Raw genomic sequence first — 27111 nt, 5'->3', positions numbered from 1 at the left:
CCCCCCCCCCCCAAAGAGAAGAGGAATTTAAATGGCTCTTCCTCACTTAACATGGGACCGTTTTATGCCTCTGGCTAGATTGTTTGGATGTGCACCACTGCAGAGGGAGTCCGAGTTGCAAAAGGAAAAAAAAAAAAAAAAAGCACATTAGTTGTCCTTTGGCAGCAAAACAGTGCAAGACCCCAACTGGGTTAACACCAACAGAGAATTTGCCCAGGGTCATTAAGAGTGTCTACTGCAGACAGAGCAGTAGAGCTTGGAAGTGGGGAGGGGAAAGTCAGTGGCTGGGGACTTTACATGCAACCAGATCCATTCCTTTACAGTGATCTGCTGAGAGCTGAAAGGGTTTGAAGGCACCTTCGAGGTGCTGTGCCTTTCAGGATCCCCAGTCAGGCCACCATGGTCTGTCACTTGCTTTTCAGCTGGCAGAAATGAAAGCAAAACTGGATGTGTCGGAGAGGAAAATCAGTGAGCTGGAGGAAGAGAGACATCGACAGCATCCAGAAGCTGAGAGGTTCCGAGCCCTGGGCAGAGAAAGGCCGTTGCAGGAAACGGTAGGAGGATGCACTCCGTTACTCTGTGCTCAGTGTTGAATGCTATCTTGCCTTTCCTCTTTCTCTTCTCGTGAGTGGCAGGGTGTGGGTTGTCACACAGCTGTAGTTGAGATTGTTGTGTTGAGTGATTTTCAATGTTGTATCCACGGCAGTGGCTGATCTTCTGTCTAATGAGAGAACTATGTATAGAGAGTGAGCCATTTCAATAGAAATTGGCAGAGGGCACAGCATTAGTGTGTGTGTGGGAGTAAAGAGCAGATTGATAAAAATACTGCAGAGATTTCCTTCCTCACTGTTCAGTTCAGGGTGAATTTCTTTGTGAATGAAAATGCTCCAGTGATTTCAAATGGAGTAGGAATATCATTCCTGACATTGCACAAAGCACTTAGCAAGAAATACCTGAAGGAATGAATTCGGCTCCAGGCACCCCCATTTTGGTATTGACAATATAGGCTTTTATACATGTGTTAGCTATCTCAGCTCCCTGTAAATATTAGCAATGGTGTTGGTGCAGTTGTTAGGGCTGAAAGTGCCTGGGCTGATCAGCTGCTCTACAGCAGCATTCACCTCACCCTGAGAGTAGTTGGGCACCTCTCTTAGGACTCCTTTGGCACTGGCTTTTGTGTAGCATTCGCATCTAAAGTTAGACCCCTAAGCTGAATTACTACAACAGTAAAACCACCAACCTGAGTGATTGGCATATATATGCCCAACGTATGCTCAAAACTTTGTGCCCTGTTTTACAAGCACCGCTCTGTGGTGCTTCCTATTCTTATTCTGCTTCATGTTATCACACACTTCATAACCTCTTGTAAGAGTTTCTGGCTGGTGCCCTGATGGCTGAAGTTGGGCTTCGCTATTCACTTCATAACCTGAAACAAACCTGAAAACAAGTGGCAATCGCATCACTTCCAGGCTCAGATAAGATGTAAGTTAGCTGCTGCAGGAGAAGAAATGCAAAGACCTTAGCTTTTATCTTCATAAGCAGAACATTCATCTTACTTGCCTATCAATTACGGTATGGTCTTAGCTAAGCACGTGCTTGATTTCCAACCAATAGGACCGTTCACATGTTTTGAAGCAAACTATATTGCTATCTACTTGCTGAATCACTGCCTGTATTTGCTCCGAGTGTAGATTTAATGCGAGACAATCCATCTTTCTGTTCATGTTACTATGGTTTTTACTGCCTGCCCTTTAATATATGATAGCTGTGAAAAATAGCCCTAGCTACCTTTTTGGAAAGGTAAGGATGAGCACTCTCCCAACTTTTTTACTACATACATGAATAATGGACTAAATGACAATATAATCCAAAAATCTCTTAGGAGACAGGTTAACCTGCATGGAACTTTAGCCTTAGATCAGCAATTTCTTTACAAATTATATACTTAGACAGTAAGTGCTTCTATTCGCTTTGAAGTTCTTTACTTTTTGGACATCATGCAGGGATGCAGGACGTCTAAACCTTTGCAGAGGTAGCTGCTAAAAGTACAGAGTTTTGAATGAGCAACAAGGATTGTAACACCCATGTCAGCAGCTGTGCCAACTCAAATTATCCTATGCTGAGCACAGGGCAGGATGAAGAAAAAGCAGTGCCAGGGCATGATTCAGAAAAATGCATAAAGATAAGTTCAGCTTGAAAGCACATGATCAGGCTTGTGTTGCTTTAAAGTTCAGCAGATGCGGAAGAGGCCCAGGCTGACAGATCTACCAAGATTAGATTTTTAGAGCTTTATGTTCAGGGTTTTTTTTCTACAGCAACTAACATTCTTCGCACCTGCATTTCTTTTTATATATATATATATATATATGTGTGTGTGTGTGTGTCTGTATATATTTTTTTTTTCTTTTCTTCAAAGGTAACAACCCTTTCTTTTTTAAATGTTTTACTTACCCCCCCTGTAGCCATGGAGCTGGGATGGGCTATACAGGGCAATTGCCAGAGCAAAGTAATAAGATGTTTGTTCTCTACTTGCTTATCTAGTACAGCAGCCTGAAAGTACCTTTTAAATTTGTTTACTCATAGTGGCAGTTCTCTGGGTGCTCTGCTGAGCCATTTAGGAAAACCAGCAGCACCTAACAACCCTGAGACAGATTATATGCTGCTGCTGTTTTACAGAGCTGTCTTTTTTTTTTTTTTTTTTTTTTTTCCAAATGCACCTGGAGGTATGGCTCTCACAGAATGATAAAGTTGTGAACTTTATCTGTCCCCATGTCCTCCATGGCCCACAGAGGAAAACTGACACTTTTGGAGATTTAAATTTTTTGTTTTGTTCTCTCTGGGCATGACTATGTACCCACAGACAAGAATCAAAGACCAACCTAGTCACTGGGAAGTCTAGGTGCCATAACACCTAAGATTCAGTGTCGAATATGAAGCAATAAGAGGTAAGAACTGAGATGGTTCAAAAACCTGAACAAACTGGAAATCTTTAGTTATAGACAGCCATGTTCCTGGAGGTGTCAGCCTCCAAGAAGGAGGATATGTGCTAGGAGCTAGGAAAAAAGGATGGCAAAGGTGAAGAAAAGGGCATAGCTAAAAGCCTATATGGATTTTAGTGGTTTGTTTTTCTTTAATATCTTAAAACATATATGCACATGCTAGCTTGAGCTACCTCCTGGGTGAGTTCCTATACTTAATGCAGAGATACCCTACTAATCTTGCCCAGTTTTTGGAGAAAGTGAAATGTTCCAACTAACTTAGAACAAAGGAAAATAAAGCTACCTCATGTGTAAGCAACAGTTTCTTAAGGGTGTTTTTCACTGGCTCAACTAGCACACGGTGATGCACTTCTCATGAGCCCGAACTGTAAATGCCTGGTAGCTGGCTGCACAGAGGTATGCCTGCTGCACAGAAGAAAAAGCATTCGTGTGGTGTCCTGTGCATGTGATTGTTGGACCTCATTCTTTTTAATCACATAAAGCAGCTGCAGAAGAATATTTGAAATACTTTTGTAGAACAGGCCATTCTGTTTCATATGTCTAAACAGCTTTGGTCTAAGTCTGGCAAAAGCAGGCTAGTGAGGAAAACATTACCCAGCAAGAGAAACTTACACAATGCCATTTGTTTCAGGGTCTGATTCAGATCTTAGCTTCCTTCACTGTAAATTGAAAATAGTCATGCTGAAAGCGATAGAAGAGAATCAGACTTAGTTTGGCATATCTGTCCTAGTAATTCTTATATCATCTTGAAAGACTAGTGTGTAAATCCTGTTGCAAGTAGAGACATCTTCCTGTTAGTTTGCTGGGGTGGCAACAGTGTAGGCACATGCACTAGGAAGGGTCAAGCTCAAGTCAAAACCAACTGTGATGGGGTCAAAGAAAGTGGATTTTTAAGCCTTGGTTGGTGGCTTGGTAAATTCTTGAGCAGGCTGAGACCTGCTTCAGTCTCTCGTGTAGTGGAAAAAGCCCTCAGACTATGTGATACTGAGATCTGGTTTTGTCTTTAATGTTGTATGACACTGGGAACAGCTGGGATTCCACCAGCGTTTAGCCCTGGCCTTACACTGTGAGTACATAAGAGTAATGCAGGTTTGGGATAATCATCTGTACAGTACTGATCTGCTTGGCCTGCCAGCTTTATCATGTCTTTGTGCAACTGCAGACTGTAGAGAGCAGGGATTTAGTCTGGTATGTTGTCTCTGTGTCATCATATGGTGAGTGGTCAAAACAATTTCAATAGACTTTATCATATCTGGGTTTTACTAACCATCCGCCTTCCTGTTGCCTCCCTTCCCAGCTGTGTTTGGGACAATAAAAATGCAGCACATCTGCCAGACAGCAGATATTCTGAAGATTGTTTTTGAAAAACGGTTCCATCTGCATTTCAGCAGCATCTCTCTGTATTTTTGCATCCCAGAAAGAAACAAAGGTCCTTAGTGAAGCTCTCCATGAAATGAAAGAAGAGAACAAGCTCCTGAAGCAGAAGAACGCTTCCATGATCAGAAAGAAAGAACACTATGAGTGTGAAATAAGTCGTCTCAATAAGGTATGAACAAGAGTGAGCCACTGACCAGGACCTCTTCCTTTAATTCTAGGGTCTGTGTTGTCAAGCAGTGACACTACCAGCTGCCCATCTTTTCAGTCCTTGGTGAAGAACCCGTTTGTGGTAGCAAACGCATGATCACCATTTGGGAGCTGGGGAAACAAGCAGGAACTTACTTTAGCCAATACCTGTGCATGCTGTTCTTGGCAGGCAGTAGGGTTGCATTGTAAAGAGGAAAGTTAAGAGAACCTTTGGCTTCTCCTGTGAAACCTGTCTACGTGTCATATCTAAGCTCTTTCTACATTCTCCCTCCAAACAGAAGGGAAATGACACAAAGACGCTTTCATATGCATACAGTGAAACATTGTGATTAAAAAAAATTCAGACAGTTTAAAACTGTTGGCTTACATATATTCTGTGTTTCAGAATAATAGCTTCTCTTCACGAGACATGCTCCTGTCTTACTTTTTATATACATACAGATATATATTTATACATGTAAGTATTGTGTGTATATATGTCTCATTGAGGAAATTGCCATAAAATAGCTAAACGGTATTTATTTTTTTTAACTGAGGGAAAGTAATAAACGTAACTTTGTTTAATCAAAAGATCACATAAAGCAGTGGGTGTTTTCTAACAATTTTGTATTTCATGGTGAACCACAAACACTTCCTGAGGAAATGCACTGCAGTAACCATTGCTGTGTAACTTTAAGTGATACACAAGCTAAAGGGCCACGATGTGCAAAAGTCAAGGCAAAAAAGTAATGTTGCCATATTAAAAAATCTGACAGAACATATGATCTCTAGCTCTTTTTGAAATGCATTGACAGGGCTTGCTTAAAGCCTCAGTGTAACTTTCATTCAGGGTCTTGTTTGTAAAACAACTTATTTAAATATTTTATTTTGCTGTCTTATCTTAACAATGTGGCTGGAACTAAGGCAGATGGGTAAATAGACCATTCTTAAATGAAACGTCAGTTTCAAGTAACACGTTTTCCACAAGTAATTTACTGTTTTTCTGTGTATTTGCATCCTTCAAATCTCATGTCATGAATACACATAAGACTGGAAGGCACCTTCTGTGCCCTTTTAAGTCTAGTCCCCTGCTATTGCAGGTTCAGTGACTTGAAGTTCTTACAAATTCTCTGAAATAAAACAACTTTTTTCTTAAACATATTTAAGCTCCTTCTGCTGTGCTTCTGTTGGAAGGCTGTTCTGGAACTGTAACCCTTCTTTCATTAGATGCTCTCATCTGTTTCAATTGGGCTGAATTTATTCTGGCCAGATGATATTCATTTTTTCTTCTGGTAGTAGTGTTGAACAGATCTGGTTCACTCCTTGTGTGAAGCAGATCTGTCCTCTCGGTGAAGCAGAACTGTCCTGTAGTGAAAATACGATTGCTCTCAGGGGCTCTTGCTCTTTCCCTATAGCTACAGAAAGCAATCGTATTTTCATGAGAGGACAGTTTAGCTAAGCTGACCCAGCTCTTTTGGTCTTTTAAAATGCAACTATGCCTGCTAAATATGCATGTTTTTTCATCTCAGTCATTTTTAAACTGCTTAGTTCTCAGTCTATGGAAGATATTACTACTTGTTTCTAAGTACGTTAACTTTTTTACTTTAAGTACATTAACCTTTTTACTTTTGGCTTCATCCAACTTTGATCCAGTCATCCAGAGTACCCAAAGTATAGAGTCTGATCTGATCCTTTGATGTCTGCAGCATGAAAGTGATGTTGCAATGCCATAAGAGTTTGCAATGCTATATCCCAAGATTATTGGCTTTCCTGTGGCTGTTTCCTTGTTCACCATATAGTTTGAGTACAAGCCAAATTTTTTACCTATTTCATAACTTTGCTGCAGCACTATCTCAACTGTTATTTAAACAGAGACTAATAAGATCTAATGTATTTCCCTGATAAGAAAATCTGGGTTTTTTATGAAAGACATCAGGTTAAAGAGTGCTTTACTTCATCCCATTTCTCATGTCTATAAGGCAATCCTCTTCAAAATTTCCACCCAAGCCTAACACACTCTTGAGGTTAAATTAAGAGGTTTCTAGGTGCATGGACCGGTTATCCTTTTTGTGGCTTTGGAAGCCAAGGTAGTTATTTTTCATACAGTTCCATTTTTGATGTTGAAAAATTCAGAAAACCTCTGCGCTGCTTCTCTTGCAATTTCAGGTTTCAGTTCTCAGTACTTCTGAATGAATTTTATTTAACACAACATTAAGTTAAGCTCAGTTTAACTCAGTGAGCTGTGAGTTCTTTCTCATTGGTACATCTTCCTTGCTGTTAGCCATTCTGCCACTGCCACAGCGCTCTATGTTATCCTCATTATTGGAAATACTGTATTTAGTCTTGCTTTCCTGTGTAATGCCTTCCTTGTACTCATTTTTACAGTGAAAAAAAATTATATGTATATATTTTATAGTTAAATTTCTTTTGCAACATACAGCTCAGTGTGACCGTCTCTCTTACCCTGCATTTTAATCTAAAAGCTACCAAAAGTGATAGCTTTTGTTGGGATTAAATCCTTTCTCTAGTTCCTAAAGGCATTTTAATTTTTCTTCTTGAAATTTTTCATCTAGCTGTCCCTTGAGCATTTTCCTCTACAATTTTTTTTCAGCTTCCTTGAGATATGATTTTCTGGGGGGTAGGGGAGTGGTTTGTTTGGTTGGGTTTTTTTTGTACTTTGTACTTTGACTTTTAATGAAGTAGGAATAGCCAAATGATCTGAAAAAATTGCATGCAGGACCAATTATAGACGGTGCCTAGAAGTTCTTTGTCATTTCTCATATTTGTTAATTTGAAATTACAAATCTTAGTTACATATTTAAAATAGCTTATTTACTTTTAATTTCAAGTGTCTCGTGACAGTTTTATTCACTGCTGTTTTTTAAAACCAGTGGAACAGTAATATCTTCATTTCTTCCATAAATGACTCTAAAACAGCCCCCACCTTTTATCAGTTCAGAGTGATGGGAATTTTGAAAGAAAAATATTTGTTATATCTCTGAGTATTAGCTTTAGTAGTGTTTAGTCTCTGTTTTATACTTGGGAATCCAAATCTCCTATAATGACATAGTTCTCAATAATTTGCTATTGATCTAATAGCAACATTACAAAATTTTACCTTTTCTCCCCATACCTAGCACTTCTCAGAATGTCTTTTACAATATTTCCTCAAAGTATGACCCTAAACCAATTCAGCGTTATTCATGCTGCAATTTCTTATTTTATTTGAAATGATAAAACAAGGTCTCACAGTATTGATTCCAAATGTGGTTTAAAAAAAAAACTTCACTTTTTTTTCTCTACTGTTAACATTTTGGAGATCGAATTTTCTGGATTTTTCTATTTTTTTCTTCTGTAATTCTGAGATGTAGAACCTCCTCAAAAAAACCTCCCAGATAAACAAAAAAACCCTGAAGAATTGCCCAAATACCTAATAAGTCTATATCATGATATGTTTCTACTAAGTGAGCTGCAAGGAAAATAGTCAGTATAGTCACATTTGTTCAAGAATTAGGAGAACCATCAACAGCTTATGAATATACATACTTCAACTGTAAAGGTGCGTTACCATTTGGTAATGTCAGGATGGCCACAATCAATAAGATACATCCTAGTAAAGGAGTTTTAATATAAAAATTGGGTGCAGCAGATGGCTGGGAAAACAGTATGTTGTGAAGGAAGCAGGACATTCAGTGATCATTGAATTAGGGCATCTGAAGCACTTTCTTTCGAGGGTGGTCAAATATTAGAAGAGGTTGCCTGGAGAGGCTGTGAAATTGCCGTCGTCGGAGGTGCCAGGTACTCAGTTGACAGGCCCTGAGCAACCTGACCTCCCTGGCCCAGCTCTGAGCGGGGGCTTGGACCACCAGAGGTCCCCTGCCACCCAAATGAGTCTCATGATTCTGTGATTGTCAGCAAGACTGAGATGTATTCCGTGTAGGCAGGGGGAAGAAGAAAAGCATGCTTCACTCATCACTGTCCCCAGCAGTATGCTTAACAAACCATATGCCTGGGAAAGCCGGGCTGCAGTCAGCCAGGGAACGTATCAGAGGTACCCAGATGTTGTCAAACTTCACTGACTCTTGCTGCCGCTGGCAATTCCTGCCCAATCTAAACACCAATGTGAAACTTGGCTTTAGTACTTGTTTTACTATTTGTGCAGAGAACTGCAATGTCATAACCTAAAAGGGATTAGCAGCGGCTCAAAGGGGCAAAAGGAGGATTAATCAGTAAGCTATCTGTATCTTCATCATCCCATGTTTATGTTCAACTTTATTTATGTATTGACATGGCATACAATCTTACCACTATTATACCAATTTCTCTTCTGTGCGATTCTTAGGGTCAGTAGTCATCAGATAAAAAGCCTCCCTTTTCTCTTCTGTGCTCTTAATGGGAAGGGCTGATTTTTTTTTTTTTTTTTTGGCCTTTTGATAATTAATACTAATCCTTGGGTTACTTTACGTACCAGTTCTCCTTCTTGGCCACTTCTCCCTCTGCCTCTTCCCCCTCCAGATTATCTTTCCTTCTTCCCTTATGACATGAATGGAGTGTGGTCAGCAAGGCAGAGCTGGGGATCATTAGCAGGAATTGAACTTTCTAAAATGGATGAACTTAGCTGAGTCCATATTTTAGGTGAGAGACATTGAAAAGTACTGAATGGTGAGTATTTTGTGCTAGAGCAAAAAAAAAAACCAAACGAAGTGTAGTGTGTGGTTATAGACAGAGAGAGGTAAGAATGATTTAAAAATTATTCCAGTCCGAGGGAGAGCTGTGTAATACTGTTAAAAATAACCAAAATCTGCAAAGAACTATGGCAGAATTTGGCTGAAAAATAGAGTAATAGCATTACCAGTGTAGTGTGTGTGTGTATTCATAACTCCCTCTAGTGACAAACTGTAGAGACTACATAACTTCCTCTCAACTGGAGGGTTTACTTCAGTCCAGTCGCAGAAATTTGTACTCAGTGCAAAAAATGTTTCAGTCAGACTTTACTGCAGTCACATTTTTAGGCAATCTTTGAATATTGCTGGTTTTGGATTTTTGTTTGCTTGTTTTTGGGCTCAGCTGAGTTTAGACACCTGTCTTTGTTTTCCCAAATTCTGACTTGCACAGGGAAACGGTGTTTATGAATGAGATTTGCAGCTGTGATTTACATAGGTAATGTTGGTTACAGTTATAAGTAAAAGCACAGTCCCCTAAACGACACTGTCTCAAATTCATGGATGTAGTGTGGGCACTTTGAAAATTGGACCTAGTCAGGCACATACATTATTCATGGGGTTTATATCCAGTGTATATAATTGAAGCAACTGCAAATGAAGGAAAAAAAACCCACAAGTCCGTGACTTACTCTAATCTGTTTATTTAGAGAGCAAACATTCTAATCATTTAAAAGGATTTTTTTTTTTTTTTTTTTAATATGTAGTGAATCTCTGTTTAGTAATTTTGCTGTTTGACATTGTAGGCCCTTCTGGATGTGTTGAAAAAGCAGCACTCACCTGTTCTTGGGACTCCTTCAGAGAAGGGTGACAGGAACAGCCTTGAGGACATGAGAACCCAACTTGAAGTTCTCAGGCACCAGGTGAGAACAGCTGGAAGTAAGCCTGGATGGATTTCATACGGCATAATTTTGCCCTTTCTCCCAAGAATTGTGCCTGGTAGACTTGCTATGTAGAGCTTTTGAAAGGAAGAACCAGTTTAGCCATAGCCCTTTCAAATCATGTTTCCTAAGATTCTGTCATCACAGCAGTGTCCACGAAATGAAACTGAATCCTTGCAAAGGACTGGAGCAAGGACTTGTGTAGGACTTGAAGCAGCAGAATGGCTCCTGTGGTTCTTAAAAACACCCTGCCAGCTCTCTGCTAGGGGCTGAATTTCATCCAGAGGGAATGCTAAACTTCATGAGTTACTGATTGTGTCTTCTGCTCCTTTTTTTCTTAGAAGTTGAAAGTTTAGTGAGTTATCTAAGAATCCTAGTCTTGGAGAACTAGAGTGTTGGCATTGCAATTTTTCAAAGTGTGAGGTAAAACGTTTGCATCCATAACCTGCATACCAATCACTATAGAGAAGTGTATTTTTTTTTGGTCTTTGTTCTGTGCAATTCAAGTGCTTTGTGCACTCTTTTTCTTTCCATATGAAAGAATCTGTTTAAAAACATGATACTTTTCAGATAATTTTACATTTTAGGTCTGTCATCCTGGACAGTGTTAGGGTTAACATTATTGACACACAAATGGATGTGATCAGAACAGGAATTTTATTCAATGGGAATAAAATACTTGTTTCTGTCACGTTTGACAGCAGAGCCAGATTTTGCTCTCTAATGTAATGCTTGCCACATGCTGGAGAATAAAATCCTGTACTTGATTGTACAGTAATGAGTTATTTCATTCTACACAATAAAATAGAGTAAACCAATTTTTTTCAGAATTCTCTTGGGGTATCCATTTTATGAATGTCTTTTTCTAGTTGTATAAATCAGTACAGTGAGTCCAGACTTCCTTCTGCACGAAATGGAGCAGAAGGCTCTAGCTGTACGGAGGAGGGACTCTTGGGACAAACAGCGACGTGACAGAGTCTCACCAGAGCTTGGCTGTCATCAGCCCACCCCTGGCCATGACAAAAGAGATGAAGGCATTCATTCCTTGGGATATGCCCTCCTGTTTCTCAGGGTAGCAGAATATACAGCAAAACTGTGACAAAGTGGTTCCCTTGCAGCTTCAGCAAATTGTACAGCTGGGGAGCGGGAGAGAGGTGGGACAGCAGAGAGGGAATCGGGAGAGAAGAAATGAGGAAATACTGAGGAGAGAAGCATGTAGATGGACAGGGGTACAAGAGACCTAGATTTCTGCAAGTGACAGCTTTGCCTCTGCTTTGGAGGGTCAGGGGCACGCATGGCTCCTCCAGGCACAGGCTGCGGAGCTGAGTCCCCATGTGGCCACACAGAAGCCTTTGTTCCTTTTACACAGTGTTATTCAGGAACAGGGTTATATCTAGTGGGGGACAATCAGGTCCAAAAAAAAACCTTGCAAAAATTAGCTGCAACAGGCAAGTCGTGAAAATAATTGAAAGCCCTCTGTTGGCTTTTTTTCTTCCCCTGAGGTATTAACATTTCTTTAGTCCTCCTGGGAAGTTATAGTGCTGCTGCTAGCAAAAAGAAAACTGGATCTGTATGATGGGCAGGGCATCAGCCACAGCAAGGAACTTCTTTGGAAATAGACTGTCAGCGGTCTTCAGTGAGCAACCAAGAGGACATGAAAGGACTTCTGAAAGTTCTGGTGGTTGTTCCCACCCCAACATGCTTTTGCTGTTATTTGTCAGTAGAAGTGCCACCAATCTCCAGCTTCTTACCAGGTGGATGCCTGCTCATTATCTGAAGAATTAAGCCAGTCAGCTTAACACAAATTAATTTACTGATTTGTGTTTTGCTTCTGAATCCATGCGCTAGCTGCCTGTGCCTGGGGTGGTCAGATATTTTTTAATGGGATGAAGCACTATGATTCCTGGTGACATAAAAAGAGCTAAGCCATTGCATCCTTCAGTATTTCAAAGGCAGCTTATCTTCTAGGAACATGGTCAAACCTCTGTATTTCGATTTTGAATTGTGTACATAACATTCCCCTGTGCTTCTACACTGGGGCAGGTAGGTTCTTTGGGCTGCAGTTTGAGAGTATGAATTAGAAGTCCTATATTGCAGACAAAAAGTACACGGGCCAATTATTTTTTCCACATACAGTTTCTAACATCTGGGGCACAACAGCCTCCTACAGTTTTTTTTTTTTTTCCACAGTGCTCCAGCCAAGGTCTAAATTCCTTGACAGTGCTGACTAGTCCAAGTCTTCTGGTCATTAATAGGTGATCACAGCTTTGAAGACTATCACTCATACTGCACGGATTAGTTCTTTGGGCCACACCTTGATTAGACAGGGCAGTGGGTAAGGTAAAGCTGCAGACAACTACAAAAAGGTGTAAAGCAAAGCAGGCTCAAGGCCAGTGGTGTTCAGTGGGCTATAAAAAGGCAGGATGTTATTTGATGATAGTGGCTCATTGTTAGGTTGGATAAGGTGATAACGTTCTGTCAGACTGCATGCTAGAAGTCAGTTTTTTGTGCTGTGCCAGCACCTCCCATTTCCACCAGAATGCTAACTGCTTGCTATCTGAGATACAAGGTGGAGTTGAAAGTGCTCATAACTGAAGAGAAAACTGGAAAAAATTTTTGGTAAAATGTTTGTCCTGCTACTGTTTATCCCTTAAAAAGGTCAATGTCTTTTAGTATTTGCTATCTTATTTATAGTATTTAAAACTGATATCTGCTAGCCAGCCTTTTAAATTGCAAGGGTCCACAAATATTGAAGCTGTGGACTGTTTCGACTAATGGGTGCCATTGGAGAACAGCCCTTGCTTGTCATTTTGTATTGGTCATAAAAAAGGTGAGGGAGACTTTTGGTTGCAGGATTGTGAAGAGGTGGGATCCCTTTGGAATGCACCCCGTTGCTTGGCCAGTGTTTAAAAGCAACCAAACAACAAAGTGGATGAAAATTTCCATTGTGGCTCTGCTAAAATTCACACACTTGGTCATAATGATTGCAGGTACAAATATACGAAGAAGACTTCAGAAAGGAGAGATCTGACAGAGAAAGACTTAATGAGGAGAAAGAAGCATTGCAGAAAATTAATGAGAGATTACAGTCTCAACTGAATAAACTAAACTCTCAGGTATAAGTCAAAACAAAGTTGCCATTGCCAACACATGTGTATTTTATTTTTATTTTCTCACTTTCCACACAACCCAAGGCTTTCTGGCTTCTATTAATTGATACTGGATTTTATATGAGGTCACCACCTGGGATGAAATCATTCTGAAGTAATGCACTAAGAAGATGAGAAATGGTTAGAGATGACTTCCAAATTAAGTAGATGAAGGGAGTATTTATTGCAAAAACTCTTCAAACGTATCGTAAAATGGAGGGGGGGAACCAAAAACAAATCCAGAGGACTGTTGATTGTTTCACTGGCACTTGATATAAGAGTTGTAACATCAAACCAACTTTTGAAATAAAAAGCTTCTGTAATTAATCCTGACCTCTGCAGTGGAATTAGAGAGTGATGTTAATATCACTGAGGAAAAAAAAAGTCTCCATCCAAATTAGCTGAGCAGCCACTGCAATAGTTTTTTGTTGCAACATCTTTTTTATCTCTTCACAGCAGTGTCAGTGTTCTGTTCACAGACATTCAGGAAGCCATAGTAAAATCATGGCATGCAAAACTCTGAGCTTTCTCAATCCCCATTTAAAAATGATGAAATCTCGAGGTTTCCTGTCTTGACAAAATTGTGCAATGTTTTAAAAGAATGGCCAATTACCAAAATGTTCTGTGATGATTTATTGTTCTCCCCAACATTGTTGTGAAACAGAAACTTCAGTATTGGCTTATTGTCAACCAACCCATGCATCAGTACTAGTAGGGTCTTGCAGTGGTATCAGAGGCAAGGTGCTGTCAAGTGCCCCTCACTGCTGTTGGCTTCAGCAGGAGTGGAGAGCAGGTTGGGCATCCTGGCCGATGCTGGGCACTGCTGCAGTAAAGGCCCAGATTTGTCAGTGCTTTTATGGGTACTTGGAAGCATTTTGTGCAAGTCTAAGAATAGCAATGCCAGAGGGAATGCCATGATTTGCCACTCAGGGCATTCCAGGCATATAGAAATACCTTGGACAAATCTGCTAGCATTGCATGCAATAACTTTCAGGTATATTTCCCCCACTCACCAGCCCACTCTTGGATGATTCAGTAAGGTAAAGAAATTTTTTTGTAGGAGACAGAGTACTCAAAGACACCTTCTTCCTATATTTTTGCATTGTCTTGAGACTGGAAAAGACTAAATTTCCTGCACAACCCCAACGGGGACAATGGATGCTGTGAGAGCTTCTCACAGCAGTGACAGTGAAGAGGGGGACTACAAATGGGACTAAAAAGCCTTTCCCACTCCTCTCCAGCACTCTGGACCAGGAGAAATGCCAACAGCACTGCATGTGTACAACATACCCAAAGGGCTGTACAAGTGCTGTGCAACGTGTATGTACAACTTGATTGTCCCTGTATTGCGTCGACAATTTACACTACAGATCTTCTTGTTTGTCTCTTCCTGCCTTGGGATTGGATTAAACAGAGCTTGTGAAGGCTTTTAAACATGAGAGGAACCATACAGAATTTTTATTAGTTTGTTTTCTTAAGTCAAATTATTTAGTTGTGACTCATAGAATAGAATTATAGAATGTTAATCATCTTTCACCCCTCCTTGCTCTGTCCTTAGGCAGATTACCATTGACTCTGCTGGGACACAGAGGGCCTAAGAAAAGGCAGACCCAAGTGTTATGGCCATCGACTTTGGTCCTTTACCAAAATTATTTTTCTTGTTATGCAAGTGCCTGTCCATGTGGTTCTGTGTCAAACTACTGAAAGCTACTGTGTGTAATGAAAATGTTTCTTGAATATAGAAAACACCCAGAAATGTGCTTGCCATATCTTGAAACCTATATTTTATCACATAAAAAGTGTCAAGACTTCGGTGTGGCACAAGCCAGCTTTCTTAAATAATGTTTTAAATCTTGAACAGTCTGAAGGGGCTAAATGAGCAGCATTGCAAAACATGCTGAGAGGGGAGGGTTTCTTCCTCACTGCTTTTTACTGATGAATTTGTACATGAATATTCTGTTGGTTGTCATATCCCGCTGCTAATGCATTTTTTCTTTTTCTTATTTTTTGACAGACAAAAAACCTCCCAGTACAGCCTGAGAAGCCCAGCTACACACCTCCGCTCTTCCTCTCACCATGTGTTAATTATGGGAGTTGTGGGTTGGTTCTTCACTATCAAGATCCTCGAGTACATCCAGCATCACACAGGGCACGTGAGCAGCAACAGCACTCAGTAAGGTTCCCACTGTCTCCCATTTCACATGGGCACTGATCTTCTCAAAGCATGGTGAACACTGGAAAATAACCTGGTGCCATCACAGGGCTATCCTCACCAGTAACTAAATCTGTCGTTTCCTAGTTTATTCCAGATCAAGATTTTGTACTGGTTTTAGGATTAGCCCTAGGTCTGGAACAGCCTTGGTGATCTCTGTGCAGTCTCCCTTCCCTTACTATCTGCCTCAAAATGCTGGTTTTCTCTTGATAGTTGTGTTCTTCTCTTCCTTGCTGTTCCAGTGTCTTCAGTACTGAATTGCACAGAGTCCTGCTTCTGGGGCAGGCAGACAAGCTGTTGGCAGGATTCACAACGTTGTTATTAAACTGTAAGGGTGAAATCCCAGGTGCTGTTGCTTGTACCCAGTAGTGTCTTCCCTCTGATACACTGCTGTGAAATGGGATTACATGACGAGTAAGGTTCTACTGAGGTTGCGGCACTCTGGCTGTGAATGCTTCAGAAATGCAATTTTTCCTAAGCAAGCCTTTGTATTGCAAAAAAACCAAACAAACAACAACAACAAAACAAAATCCAGAAGTCGAAGTTATATCTGAGTGTGGCTAACACAATGGGAAATTTGCCTTTTTTCCTGGCACACAACAGCGTCCTGTCTTCCTCAGCATGAAGAATAGCTTTGCACTAGGGCAGGTTATGTGAGGAGGAGTTATCTATTTCAGGGAAAATACTTCTTTAGAGAATGATATTTTTGAAGTGCTTTGGGTTATCTAAGAGGGCTGTGCTTGTTCAAATCTAGTGAGAAAGTATTTAAACATGGTGAATGTCATTTTAAATACACAATATCTGTTTCTGGCTATAAAGCTGTCACATATGGAAAGATGCTCATTATTTGAGAAATTATAGCCAAATTTTTGCAAAACACATATAAGGTTTTCAGACTGTAGAAATCCAGCAGAAAAGCTGTGGTCAAACAAGTCATTTCTATGCTTCACGAGTGTGCTTATCTGCCTATTTATCAGAGTTGGAAGTATTGCAGAATGTTTTTCACTGCAATTTGGACACTGGCCCAGATTATTTTGGCTCTTCTCCCTGAACTTCCATCATCTGGGTTTCTAATTCTGTGAGGGATCACTGGGTTTACAACTTTGCCATTCCTGCTGGAGCGACGGGGTCAGTTTGACTGGTTGCTTTGTAACTCCCAGTTTCATTCTGAGTTTTCTTTGAAATTCTTTGTCTGTGTGAGTGCAGCGTTGCTGCTCTGAGCTTTTGATACCTCCCTGAGCAATTTGTTTAGCAATGAAGAAAGGTGTTAGAATTTAATGAGTGTCCTGAGTTAACGTACGTAATCCTGTGAGTTTAGTCTGTGCTTTTGCTTTTTCGTTCTTTTTATATCCTGCACCTTTTTGTTCCTTTTTACATTGTTAGTAGAAACATTTTTAGTCTGACATGAAATGCACCTCTTGTTTCTGAAATACATTCAAGTTTGCATAGTGTAAGTACATATGAAAGAGAAGAGTAGATCAGAGAACAGAAAATTCAACAGAAACTCAAAAAAGCAATGCACATAAGTGTATTTTGAGCCATCGGTGGAAAAACTACCTGTGCTTAACGCAAAGCAGAGTCTTGCTTTATATCAAAGCCTATTTTGTTTGCCCACAAACACAGAATTAGTTAATAATTTCTGTGGATGGTATAATTAAGTGAAGATAGGATAGCTCCTTTTTTCCTGACAGTGTATGAGAGTGATTACTGCTATGTAACTACAAATGACAGCATACAGAAAAGTTACATCTATTTTCTGTATCTACAGCTTCATCCTGCTATTTTAATTTAGGCAAAACTTCTTTAGAAGTCTATGAAATTTCTTCTCTATAAATTGAAATCTGTAAGAATCTCCTTGGGACTATTCAGGATTTTGTCAGAGTAATTTCTGCAAAGCAAGAATTATTTTCTGAGTTTAACTAATTTGAAGCAGTAATTACCTGGAATTGGACAAGCTTGCATGTACTACTTGAACCAGGTAGACAGCTTAATACAGCTTCAACTGAGACGTCTGGTCCCAAAATTGTTTTCTCTGGTGGTAATTTGCTACTCATTTACCACAGTGTGTGGTATAAACTATAATGCACTATTTATTTCTTCCAGGATTTCCCTGGACAAAACTATGTTTGCATGGACATAACCTTCCTAATACTTCATCTTATAAGAAAGATGGGAATTTTTCCCATCCCACAGTATTTTCAAGAAGTAATTTGGTAACAGCTAATGTTATAGTAACACTAATGCTAACCTGTGGGGAAGGGAGGAGGGGAGAGAACTTTATTAAATGGGTTATTCCTGTCACACAGAAACATATTACAGATGTTACATGTATTCAAAGTGGAACAGCTTCACCTATCAGGTCGATGTGTACCAGGTTTTTCTGGGGTTCTTTAGTACAGAGAATGTGATGCCTGCTAGTATCTTCTAGTGCACTTTATTCCTTAGTCCTTTTAAAAGATCTGAGTTGTTTCTGTTAATGTTTCTTTTGATTTGTGGGATCTAGAAAGGTTTTCACCAATATTTCTAATGAGTGCAGCATCTAAACCACATGTCATAAAAAAGGAAGCAAGCTGAAAGACTCGATCAGTGGAAATATAAAGCTAAATATAAGATTTTTTGTAAACTACTTTTATATAACTAATAAAAAACTTCACAGCACAATTATATTTTTATCATGTCACTATTCTTTTGTTTGAAGTGTCTATGAAGTCCATATTGCTGTAATAATGTTTTATTGTTCTGTGCAGCCAGACTATCAGTGGTATGTTCCTGACCAGTTTCCGCCAGATGTGCAGCACAAGGCAAATGGTAAGACAACAGCTGTACAGAGCATATTTTAAATGTACTTTTTAAAATGGGGGCCTTTGAGGGATGTAGAGTAAACTTTCCTATTTATCTGTTGAGTGCTTATGTGACAGCTTTGCCTCAGAGAGCTGAGGTTGGTGTATGTGCAACACAGGTGAGGTTTCTAATGTAATACCATCTACATTGCGGCTTTCAGCTTCATTGCAATTTGTAAGATGTCTCTATTACACATTATAGGATCACACGCTTGCCTCATTAAACGCCTAGTAACAGTCCTAAAGAAAAGATATCCTCAGAGTTGTCCTTAGAGCTTCTGTTGCTCCAGCTAAGATAAAATTTAATGGTGTGCCGAACCTAGGGGCCAAGATGGGGCAGATTTTAGAAGTCCTTGGTAACGAAGTACAGGCTTTAGGATGTTGTTTCACCTTAAAGGCAAAATGCCCATTGCTGTTCTTGATCTGCTCTGATAGTTCAAGGTGGCAGGTCTGAAAATAAAACCATGTAAATGGACAAAGTGAATTAGTTGCCAAAGTGTTGGTGCAAACTATCTTTTGGAAACCAGGAGGAGTATTTAATATTCATACCTGGATTTGAAATCATGCCAAGTTCCTGGGTGTTTCAGAGTACTTGTTTCAGACCACTCAAAAGATGGATGCCAGAGAGCACAAGGAAGAAGAGACGTTGTTCTGGGTGGGAATCTGCCCCTCTGGATCTTTTCCTTCAGAAACTCCCCTAAACCACCCCTTTTCTCTCAAAAGTGGTTGAGAATTACGGCACCTAAAGTTTTGTGTTTTGCTCTGTTCTCATGTCTTGTGTCCTTTTTGTAGAGATACCATCTCAGATGCATGATAGATCATCCTGTGCTGCAGGGGGACCAGCAAAGTTTGCTGGTGTGCACTGCAGGAACGTTTGTGCTTCATGTGTCTGCCGTTTCACAGTGCAAGTGGGTACCATATGGGGTGGCAGGGACTCGTCACCAAATGCCGTTTTGTAACATCTAGAAGAAGATGATGGCTACAGAGGAACTATTCCATTATTTATTGTTGTCCACATTTGCACAGAAGAGAGGGTAGGGTGGGAACGTAGCTCACTGAAATGGAGGATGAGCTTGCCATAATTACATGGCAACTGTTCGGAGGGTTCTGATGTGGTTGTAGGGAAAGTAGTGCTGTGACTGCAAGAGAGGACAGGAGATTAATTTTGTAGTTCCTCCCACTTAAACTCAAAGTGATTTACTGCACCAGAGAATATGGGGAGGATGTTTATAACAGTGAATGAAACAAGTCCGGCCACCAACTGCAGCTGTGGTCCAGGGCAGTACACATAGGGGATCTGAAGAAAGAGAGTTCTTCTTTTACTCTGCCTGATTATATGACTGGACTTCTGGCTCCCTGAAAAAACTTTTTTAAAAATCCATGCTCTGTCCTTCTTATTACTGTTCCTTGTCCAGAACATCCAAATACCTCCTTCTCAATAGGACAGTGAGTGGGACACTTGAAGACTTTTCCCTTCCCTTTTTTCTTTTCAGTCCTCATAAAGAGGAATTCTCATGAGTCCCATCACAGCTATGGTTAGGATGTTTGCTTTAACATCTCCAGGGCTCTTATTGTTTTTATCTTTGCTGATAAAACAAAGATTATTTTATTAGCCATTGATCACAGAGAAGTCCAACTTCTACTATCAGTTAAAAGGCACTAGCCTGGGTTTATGTATAATATATAGTCACCTATATTAAATCTGTATTTAAGTATTTTGAGAAAGGTTTCAAAGATAGAAACTCCAAGAATACGTGATGAAAGGATTCTTGATGTTCCAATTTCTTTGTTCTGTTTTGTACAAGTGAGAATTACAATGGTGAGTTTAAATGAGCTAGTATGTGCAGCAGCATTCCCGAGTCTCAGTTCTCATCTTTCATTTCCTCATTAGGTGATAAACTGACCAATAAATCTTTTCTCTTCTGAGATAGGGCTTCATTATAGAAAAACAAAACAGCAGTGCAGCAACTTTTAGGTGTGAGGCAGTTTCCTTTAGGAATGCTATTTCAGTAGATTGATGTTTCTAGGGAAAACCCTTAAGTTTTCCTTAACTGAAAAAATTTTCCTTTGACACTGGGTATTTTTTCTGAAGGAATAATTAAAAAATACAGGTCACAGGTTGTAACTTTAGAACTGAACACAAGTGAATTGAATCAGGAAACTGATTTTTAAAAAAAAAACCCTGTTTTAAAGATATCTGAAATCTATGAGAGTCTCTACATCAACTAACTAGTTTGCTATAATGTCATCGGGACTGCAAAGGCATATTGTCACTGAGGAGGAATTATTAATTTTTTTCTGCAGTTTTCCTCCCTCTCTCCCCTCCTTTGTGAGGGAGGAAGTTATGTGCACCCGGTGTGGTTTGGCATTTGACTTAGCTTCTCCAGGTCCTTCTGTAACCAGCCGTAATCTCATGTTTTCTGCATCTCGTGTAACCATATCTGTACTTTTTCTTCTGACTGTCACCACTTTTCTTAGCTGCTCCCATATTCAAAGAAGGCTATCTTAAAGGACTGCTGCCTCTATGAAGCCTAGTTTGTCTCTCTTTTTTTCTGTAAGAAACACCTCTTTGCCTGTATCTACAGAAATAGGATAATCACTGAAATATTTGTTAATTTTTTTTTTTAATGGCTACAGAAATTTGATCAATCCTATTTGATCCTATTTTCCAAAGTTTCTACTCCAGTCTGTTATTTTCCCCACAGATCTATTTTTTGGTAGTTGGCAGAGGATCACTTAGGCACAAGTCTGAGGAGCAATATTGCCTCCAGCACTGAACTTTCTTGGTAGCGTGATGGTTTGGATCTGGCACTTTTTGATTTGAGGCCTTTCTAATTAGCCTGGAAATAACTTCATCAGAATATGGGAAGGATGAGAAGAATAGGGAGGCAAAATGAGAAAAAAAAAACCAAACCAAACTCAAAAAACTCTGTTCTTTTTTTCCATTAAGCCTTTCTTTCCAAAATGAGAATGAACAAGAGATGTTCCACAGTAGCAAAGATAATGGTAATTATCTAAATGAAATCCTTGCAATTTAGCTTTATGAAGAGAGTAAAGCTAAGGGGAGCTGCTAAGATTACAGCTATGAAGTATGGCTTTATGCAAAAACCTTATGTGTCTCTTCAGAGTTTGGGGTAATGAACACCACTTGTTAGTTAATCAGGGCTACATCAGCTCCCTCTTTCCCAAGAAATTTGTCAGTTAAGTGAGGTTGAGCAATGTGCTGAGCGGTCCTCAGTTCTTTGACTAAAACACCTCAGAGCTACCCTACACTTCTTGTTGGCGAAGTAATCTGTGTCTCTCTGTATTTTGCAGCTGGACTATCTAGGGGTCATTTAAGGATTTAATCCTACTGAAAAGAGCTTAAGTTTGTTTTAGTGACCTACCTTTCTCTTTTACAGCTAAGTATCTATGGGCCAGATAAGAATCTGGATGAAGAGAAGGGTCTTGTAGCCCTTGTGGTGCACAAGGCTGAAGTTGCTCTGTAGAAACAGACAGTTACTCCCAGAGTTGCCACAGGCTGGCTGCTGTGGCTTGAGAGACCAGTCCTCAGCCTTGAAATCACATCAGCATGCCCTTGAACGAAGAGTTCAGAGTGTGGTGCAACAGCATGCTTGAGTATCTTATCCCTGCCTTGGTTCATGTAGGGCATGGAAATGTGATGGTAGGCATGCGTGTGTATGAATAAGTGCAGGTGACCAAACACAGCTAGCAATCCTAGTATGTGTGTTTGGTTGCATTTACTTAACATTTTTACTTCTCTGTGTGCCTGAGTAAGTAAAATAAAAAGTACTAGCTGTATCTAGACATTCTGGCATCCAGAAAGGGATTCTGTGGATAAGACTTGGCCTTTCTTCATATTTTTGATTCAGTAGCCAAGATTTAAATTATTTTATCAGTGATTATTTTTTTTTATTTGTCCACAGTTGCCCACAGTTATTGTTGAATTGCCTTCGTTAACCAGAAGTTGATGATCCCCCCTGGCTCCATAAAGCCACTCAACTTGTTTTTAAAGATATGTCTCTGGCTTTAGGGAGTTTACTTAAAAGTTAACAAAGAACCATTCAGGCCACTCTGGCTTTGGGACCCTAGAAACGGTTTTAGTAGGCTTCATAGGTTAAAAAAACACAGCCTCTCCACTGGTAAGTATGGAGACAACTTTGACTTGCCAGGGGTTGCATTGGACAGTGAAGAATTACTAACCACATAAAATATAATTTTCCCAAAAGGATGGGAAAAAAATGCTATCCTTGATGAGATGTTTAGTGAGTTGATGTATTCCACACCCTTGCACAGTCGCAGTGCAACAGGTACTAAAGGCATTCCCATGGTTTGGGGTGGCTTTCATGCCAGGCTGCACTGCAGGATGCAGTTGCCTGCCATCTCTATGTCTGCATGGCCACAAGAAGGTGAGGGTTTAACCTGGTTCCTCTCCTCCTGCTCTTTCATGCTGCAATCTCAAGAGTTCAGTTTTCCACACCACCACTGAGATCTGAACTGAATCCAGAAGTATTCAAAAGGCGGTTTGCAAATAGGAGGGTGTGGGCTGTATTCAGGTTTATTGGTCTGATTTTACTAGCATTTTCTTCCCATTTGTATCCAGAAAGTTTCATGTTGCACCTCTTGTTAAACTGCTTAAAAACTCAGATAACTCATACCAGAGTTCAGCTTGTCTGTGAACATAAGTATTTCTTCTCCCTATCTTCCCAAACATGAAATACTCCAGCTGAAAGCAGGCAGGGTGAAGAGATGGATAGGAACGTTTTGTGTCCAGCCGTGCTCCGTAGGTGGGCTGCAATGGAGATCGGGCTGCCAGGGAAAGACCACTCAGGTAGTCCTCACAGGGCGACCACCTGTCTGCAAAGCAGGATTAAGGGAAATCATCAGGCTTCCAAAAAAGCAAAGGTATTTCCTTGAAGGTCACAATAAAGAGAGAAGGGCAATGTGGAAAGGTAAGCAATGGGAGGAAGAAGGTAGGGATTAAGGAAGATGATGAGATGAGATGTTGCCTCACTACACCGGCAATGTATTTACAAGAGAATAACGCTTCCTGCCTGCCTCTGGGGTGGTCCATCCCAAGGTACTTTGCTGTGCAGAAAGCCTCGTCCTAAACTGTGCTTAAATTTTTCCAGTTTAGCCTTGTTTGACCAGCAACCCTGCCTTTGGAGAGACGTTAGCCCCTAAGTCTCTCCGTGCTCGATGTTCCTGGAACAGGTTTCTGATCTTTTTGTTCTTGGTTGTGGGTTTGGGCGGTTTTGTTGGGGGTTTTTTTGTTGTTTTTTTTCTTTTTAAGGAGCAAGGCAGAAAGATTTCCAGCAACTGTACTTAATGTCACTTTATTTGGCAAGCAGTGTTGACTTCCTTCCTTATCCAACTGTGCAAAATTGAAAAGACAGTTGAAAAAAAGATTGATTTTGGAGATTTTCCCTGAACCCAGTTTTTTAATGAAAAATTCTCTGGAAAAGAGGTTTATTGCTCAAAGCCTCCTCAGAGCAAGAACCCTTTTGCATGCCACAACTGCTGGCATGTATTGCCTTTTTCACTTCCAAAATTAATCTTACTGTATTTGTTTTCTTGGCAGAAAGATTCTCAGTACATGTATTTAAGAACCCCGGTTACACCTTCAGAACATCAGATACAACTACCAGATTTCTTTGACCTAAACTGTACGTTTTTATTTTGGATCCGGTTATGCCAGGCACAGGGAGAAGCCAAAACGTAGCCCTTCACCTACATCTCAGTTCAAGGGTGAAGCTCTGGAGGCTTGTGGGAGAGGGAAGAGCAGCTGGTCACCACCTCATCTTGGCATGCCTAGGGAAAGCAGAAATCAACCTGCAGAGCCCTAAGATGCCCAGATGAGCACATGAAGAAGCATGATGTGTCCGCTTACTTTCATTATAATATCATCTCTTGTTCCCTTCCACACTCTGCTGCTTTCCAGATTTTTGCCCTCAAGGTACCTACTTGGCTGCTAATGTTGTTATAATTACGGCTATTTGGAAGAAGAGGAGGGAGAAGTGTGGGGTTTTCCACTGAAAATAATGACATCTGTAGGGAGGGGGGGGGAAACTGAAAAATGGATTTGTGGAGGTCTTCAATGAAAACCAGACAGAAAAAAAGTCAATTAACTGACATCTTAATTTTCCTGGAAAAAATCCCAGACCCTAAATATTTTTGGTATTAGCCTGTCCTCAGTGCATACATTACATTAGAGATTATCAGTGCTCCCAACTAGTCAAGACAGATTTAATTAGCAGCTTGCCATCCCCACTGGGAATGAAAATGTGATTATTTCCAGGATTTTTACTGATACAACTTGATTTCTGCTACTGCAATGTGACAAAAAGGCCATTAGCACACCTTTAATTTCTAACTCCAGAACATGAGAAGTTGCCTTTTTTAGAAAGGTATTGCTTTTAAAAGCCCACTTGAGCTAAATACTACAGAATGTGTTGTAGTTTTTCAGAGTACCAGGCAGAAAAGTCTTATGTGAAGAGGAACAAGATATGTAATTTCAACAGCTGCATGATTTGATAATTTTATTTCCATGAAACAATGTATTGGGATTTGTCATTCAGTACCCGTTAGATTTTAAATGGCTTCACACACACTGGATTTTTTTTTTTTTTCCTTTGAAAATGAAACATAGGGAAGAATCAAGGCATTTAAGGGAACTTGCCTGAAAGGGGATGTCAATGGTGGTCTTCTGGTGATAGGTGACGTGGTGGCTTTTTTGATTAAATCGTTCTCTTTCCTGGTGACTTGATGAAGCATCCATCTGCTGTCTGGAAATATCCTTAGTTCCTCATTGATCATGTAAGGAAGCAATGTAAAAATTCATTCCATGCCATTTGCTTGTTAAAGTAGCAGCCAAGCGCTACCTACTCTCGTTACATGGAGTCCATCTTCTTTTGCCTGTTGTATGTGTGTTAAATGTAAAAGTACTCAGTGCTGGGCTCTGAAACCTGCTCGTACTGCAAAATATCCAAAAGGTTTTGTGAATGGTTAATACCATCCTAGGTGAGAGACACTTTGTTGGGAATGACATGTTATATCATGTTTGCCTTTCTTCTGTGGCAGACCGTACCTGCAATGCTGTGGTATCTGCTCGTTTGCACTAGCTGGGCAAGAACTTTAGGAGCCAAAAGCATCTTGGCATAAGCAGGGTGACCTCATTGTGTCCCAGTGGGACTCAGGACTGTGAAGGAACAAAAAAAATTGAATGACATCCCCACTGTATAGCTGCCTGAGATGTTTGAATATCCAAGTCCTCTCTGGTTTTGGTTTTTGTTTGGGTTTTTTTTTCCAAATTATGTTGTTATATGAATACCAACATTTGATGTGAAGCTTGGAAACACATTTCTTGTTAGAAGAGTTTTGTTCCAACGTCTTTGTGGACACCACACCCCCCCAAATAGGGGACTATTTGCATTAAATGAAATAAACACACAAATATCTATAATTATCTATCTAGCACAAAGAACCAGTTTGCTAATTGTCCTTCTTCCTGGATTTTGTGAACAAATAACATGAATTTTAGCTCTGATACTACCTACAAGGAAAATGTGTCACCAAAATTGATGATTCACGGTACTGCTGCTTGCTACAAATGTGGACCTTTTGGATCAAGTTTTCTTTTCATGTACATTTGGATATCATCAGCACTGTGGGTTTGGAAGTGAATGATGGGGTTACTGTGTAGCAGCTGCAGAGCAATTCTCCTAGGCAAATTCAAAACCCTGCTGGAAATATTTCACTCTTAATGTTTCTCTTGTAAGCAAAATACTGTGTGCACTTGCGTGTGTGCTACTAGTGATGTGTTACAGCATTTCCAGAATCTTTTGAAACTTCAGGAAGGAAGTATGTGTTACACCAGCAACAGTATATTTCCTTTCTTCAATTTTATTTTGTTTTCCTAGCTCGAGTGAGTTACTATCAAACACATCTTTGAACCACAGACACCTACTTAGCTGTAGGTACTACTATCTAATTCTTCCCTCTGTCATACTTACCAACTCTCTTGGGTGCACCTAGTGCTAATTTATACCTATGAGCACTGCTGAATGTCAGCTGTTCTTTTTAGAGGTCTAAAAAGATTTTACATAGGGGCTTTAAGTTACTAGACCCTACTGTTTGCTCCGTATCTGCAATCAGGACTAGATGAAAGTCGAGAGAGAGAGAGGCTACTAGTGCGCTGTATGGTACCCCTAACCTCTTTTGCTTCTTCACACCGTCATTTGTGTTGGATTGATTACAGGCTTGTAATGATGTACAGTATTGGCTCCAGGGGTGGTGGTGGTGTATGTGTTACAAAATAGAGGGAAATTAATCATAAGTAAGTTGTATTTCTCAATGTCAAAATAATTTTTATTGAAATACTTTTGCAGATTCATCCTCGGAGAAGGGAGCCCATCGCTGACAGCCTATAACCTGGAGAAGCATAGACCAAACGCTGCAAGCTAGTCTTGCAACTTCATTATTCTGTTTCATTCTGGTTTTTTTCTCCCCTAGCTCCTTATCTCTTCAGTGCATGTTATTTATGCCTGGTGAAATAGCCGCAAGGACAATAGAAAAGCAGATCATACAGGCTAGTGATCCTCAGGATCCAGTTAAACTCTGCTGGGAAGCGTTATTGCCCTTTGTTCTGAAGATGCTGTTTGTGCTGCCTATGAGAATCTGTTAAAAAGCCTTATGAGAAAAGATGCAGCTATTGCTGGGGATTCAGAGACAGTCACATCTGGTTTGA

The 27111-nt window shown here is 40.1% G+C and overlaps 1 protein-coding gene across 1 annotated transcript in view; it reads left to right on the top strand.

The window, feature by feature from the left end:
* Positions 1-26784, top strand: part of TNIP3 (TNFAIP3 interacting protein 3) — a 43000-nt gene extending 16216 nt beyond the window's left edge. Inside the window, 8 exon segments of the mRNA XM_010575609.1 lie at positions 423-554; positions 4417-4545; positions 10030-10146; positions 13155-13318; positions 14918-14927; positions 15328-15342; positions 18273-18333; positions 26753-26784. Of these exon segments, the coding sequence (XP_010573911.1) occupies positions 423-554; positions 4417-4545; positions 10030-10146; positions 13155-13318; positions 14918-14927; positions 15328-15342; positions 18273-18333; positions 26753-26784 (660 nt within the window).
* Positions 26785-27111: the final 327 nt, after the last annotated feature.

The sequence above is a fragment of the Haliaeetus leucocephalus genome, unplaced genomic scaffold (genome assembly GCF_000737465.1).
Source record: "Haliaeetus leucocephalus isolate CR32 unplaced genomic scaffold, Haliaeetus_leucocephalus-4.0 Scaffold484, whole genome shotgun sequence".
Classification (NCBI taxonomy): Eukaryota; Metazoa; Chordata; class Aves; order Accipitriformes; family Accipitridae; genus Haliaeetus; species Haliaeetus leucocephalus.
The sequence above is the reverse complement of the archived record's forward strand: the minus strand, read 5'-3'. Positions and strand labels throughout refer to the sequence as shown.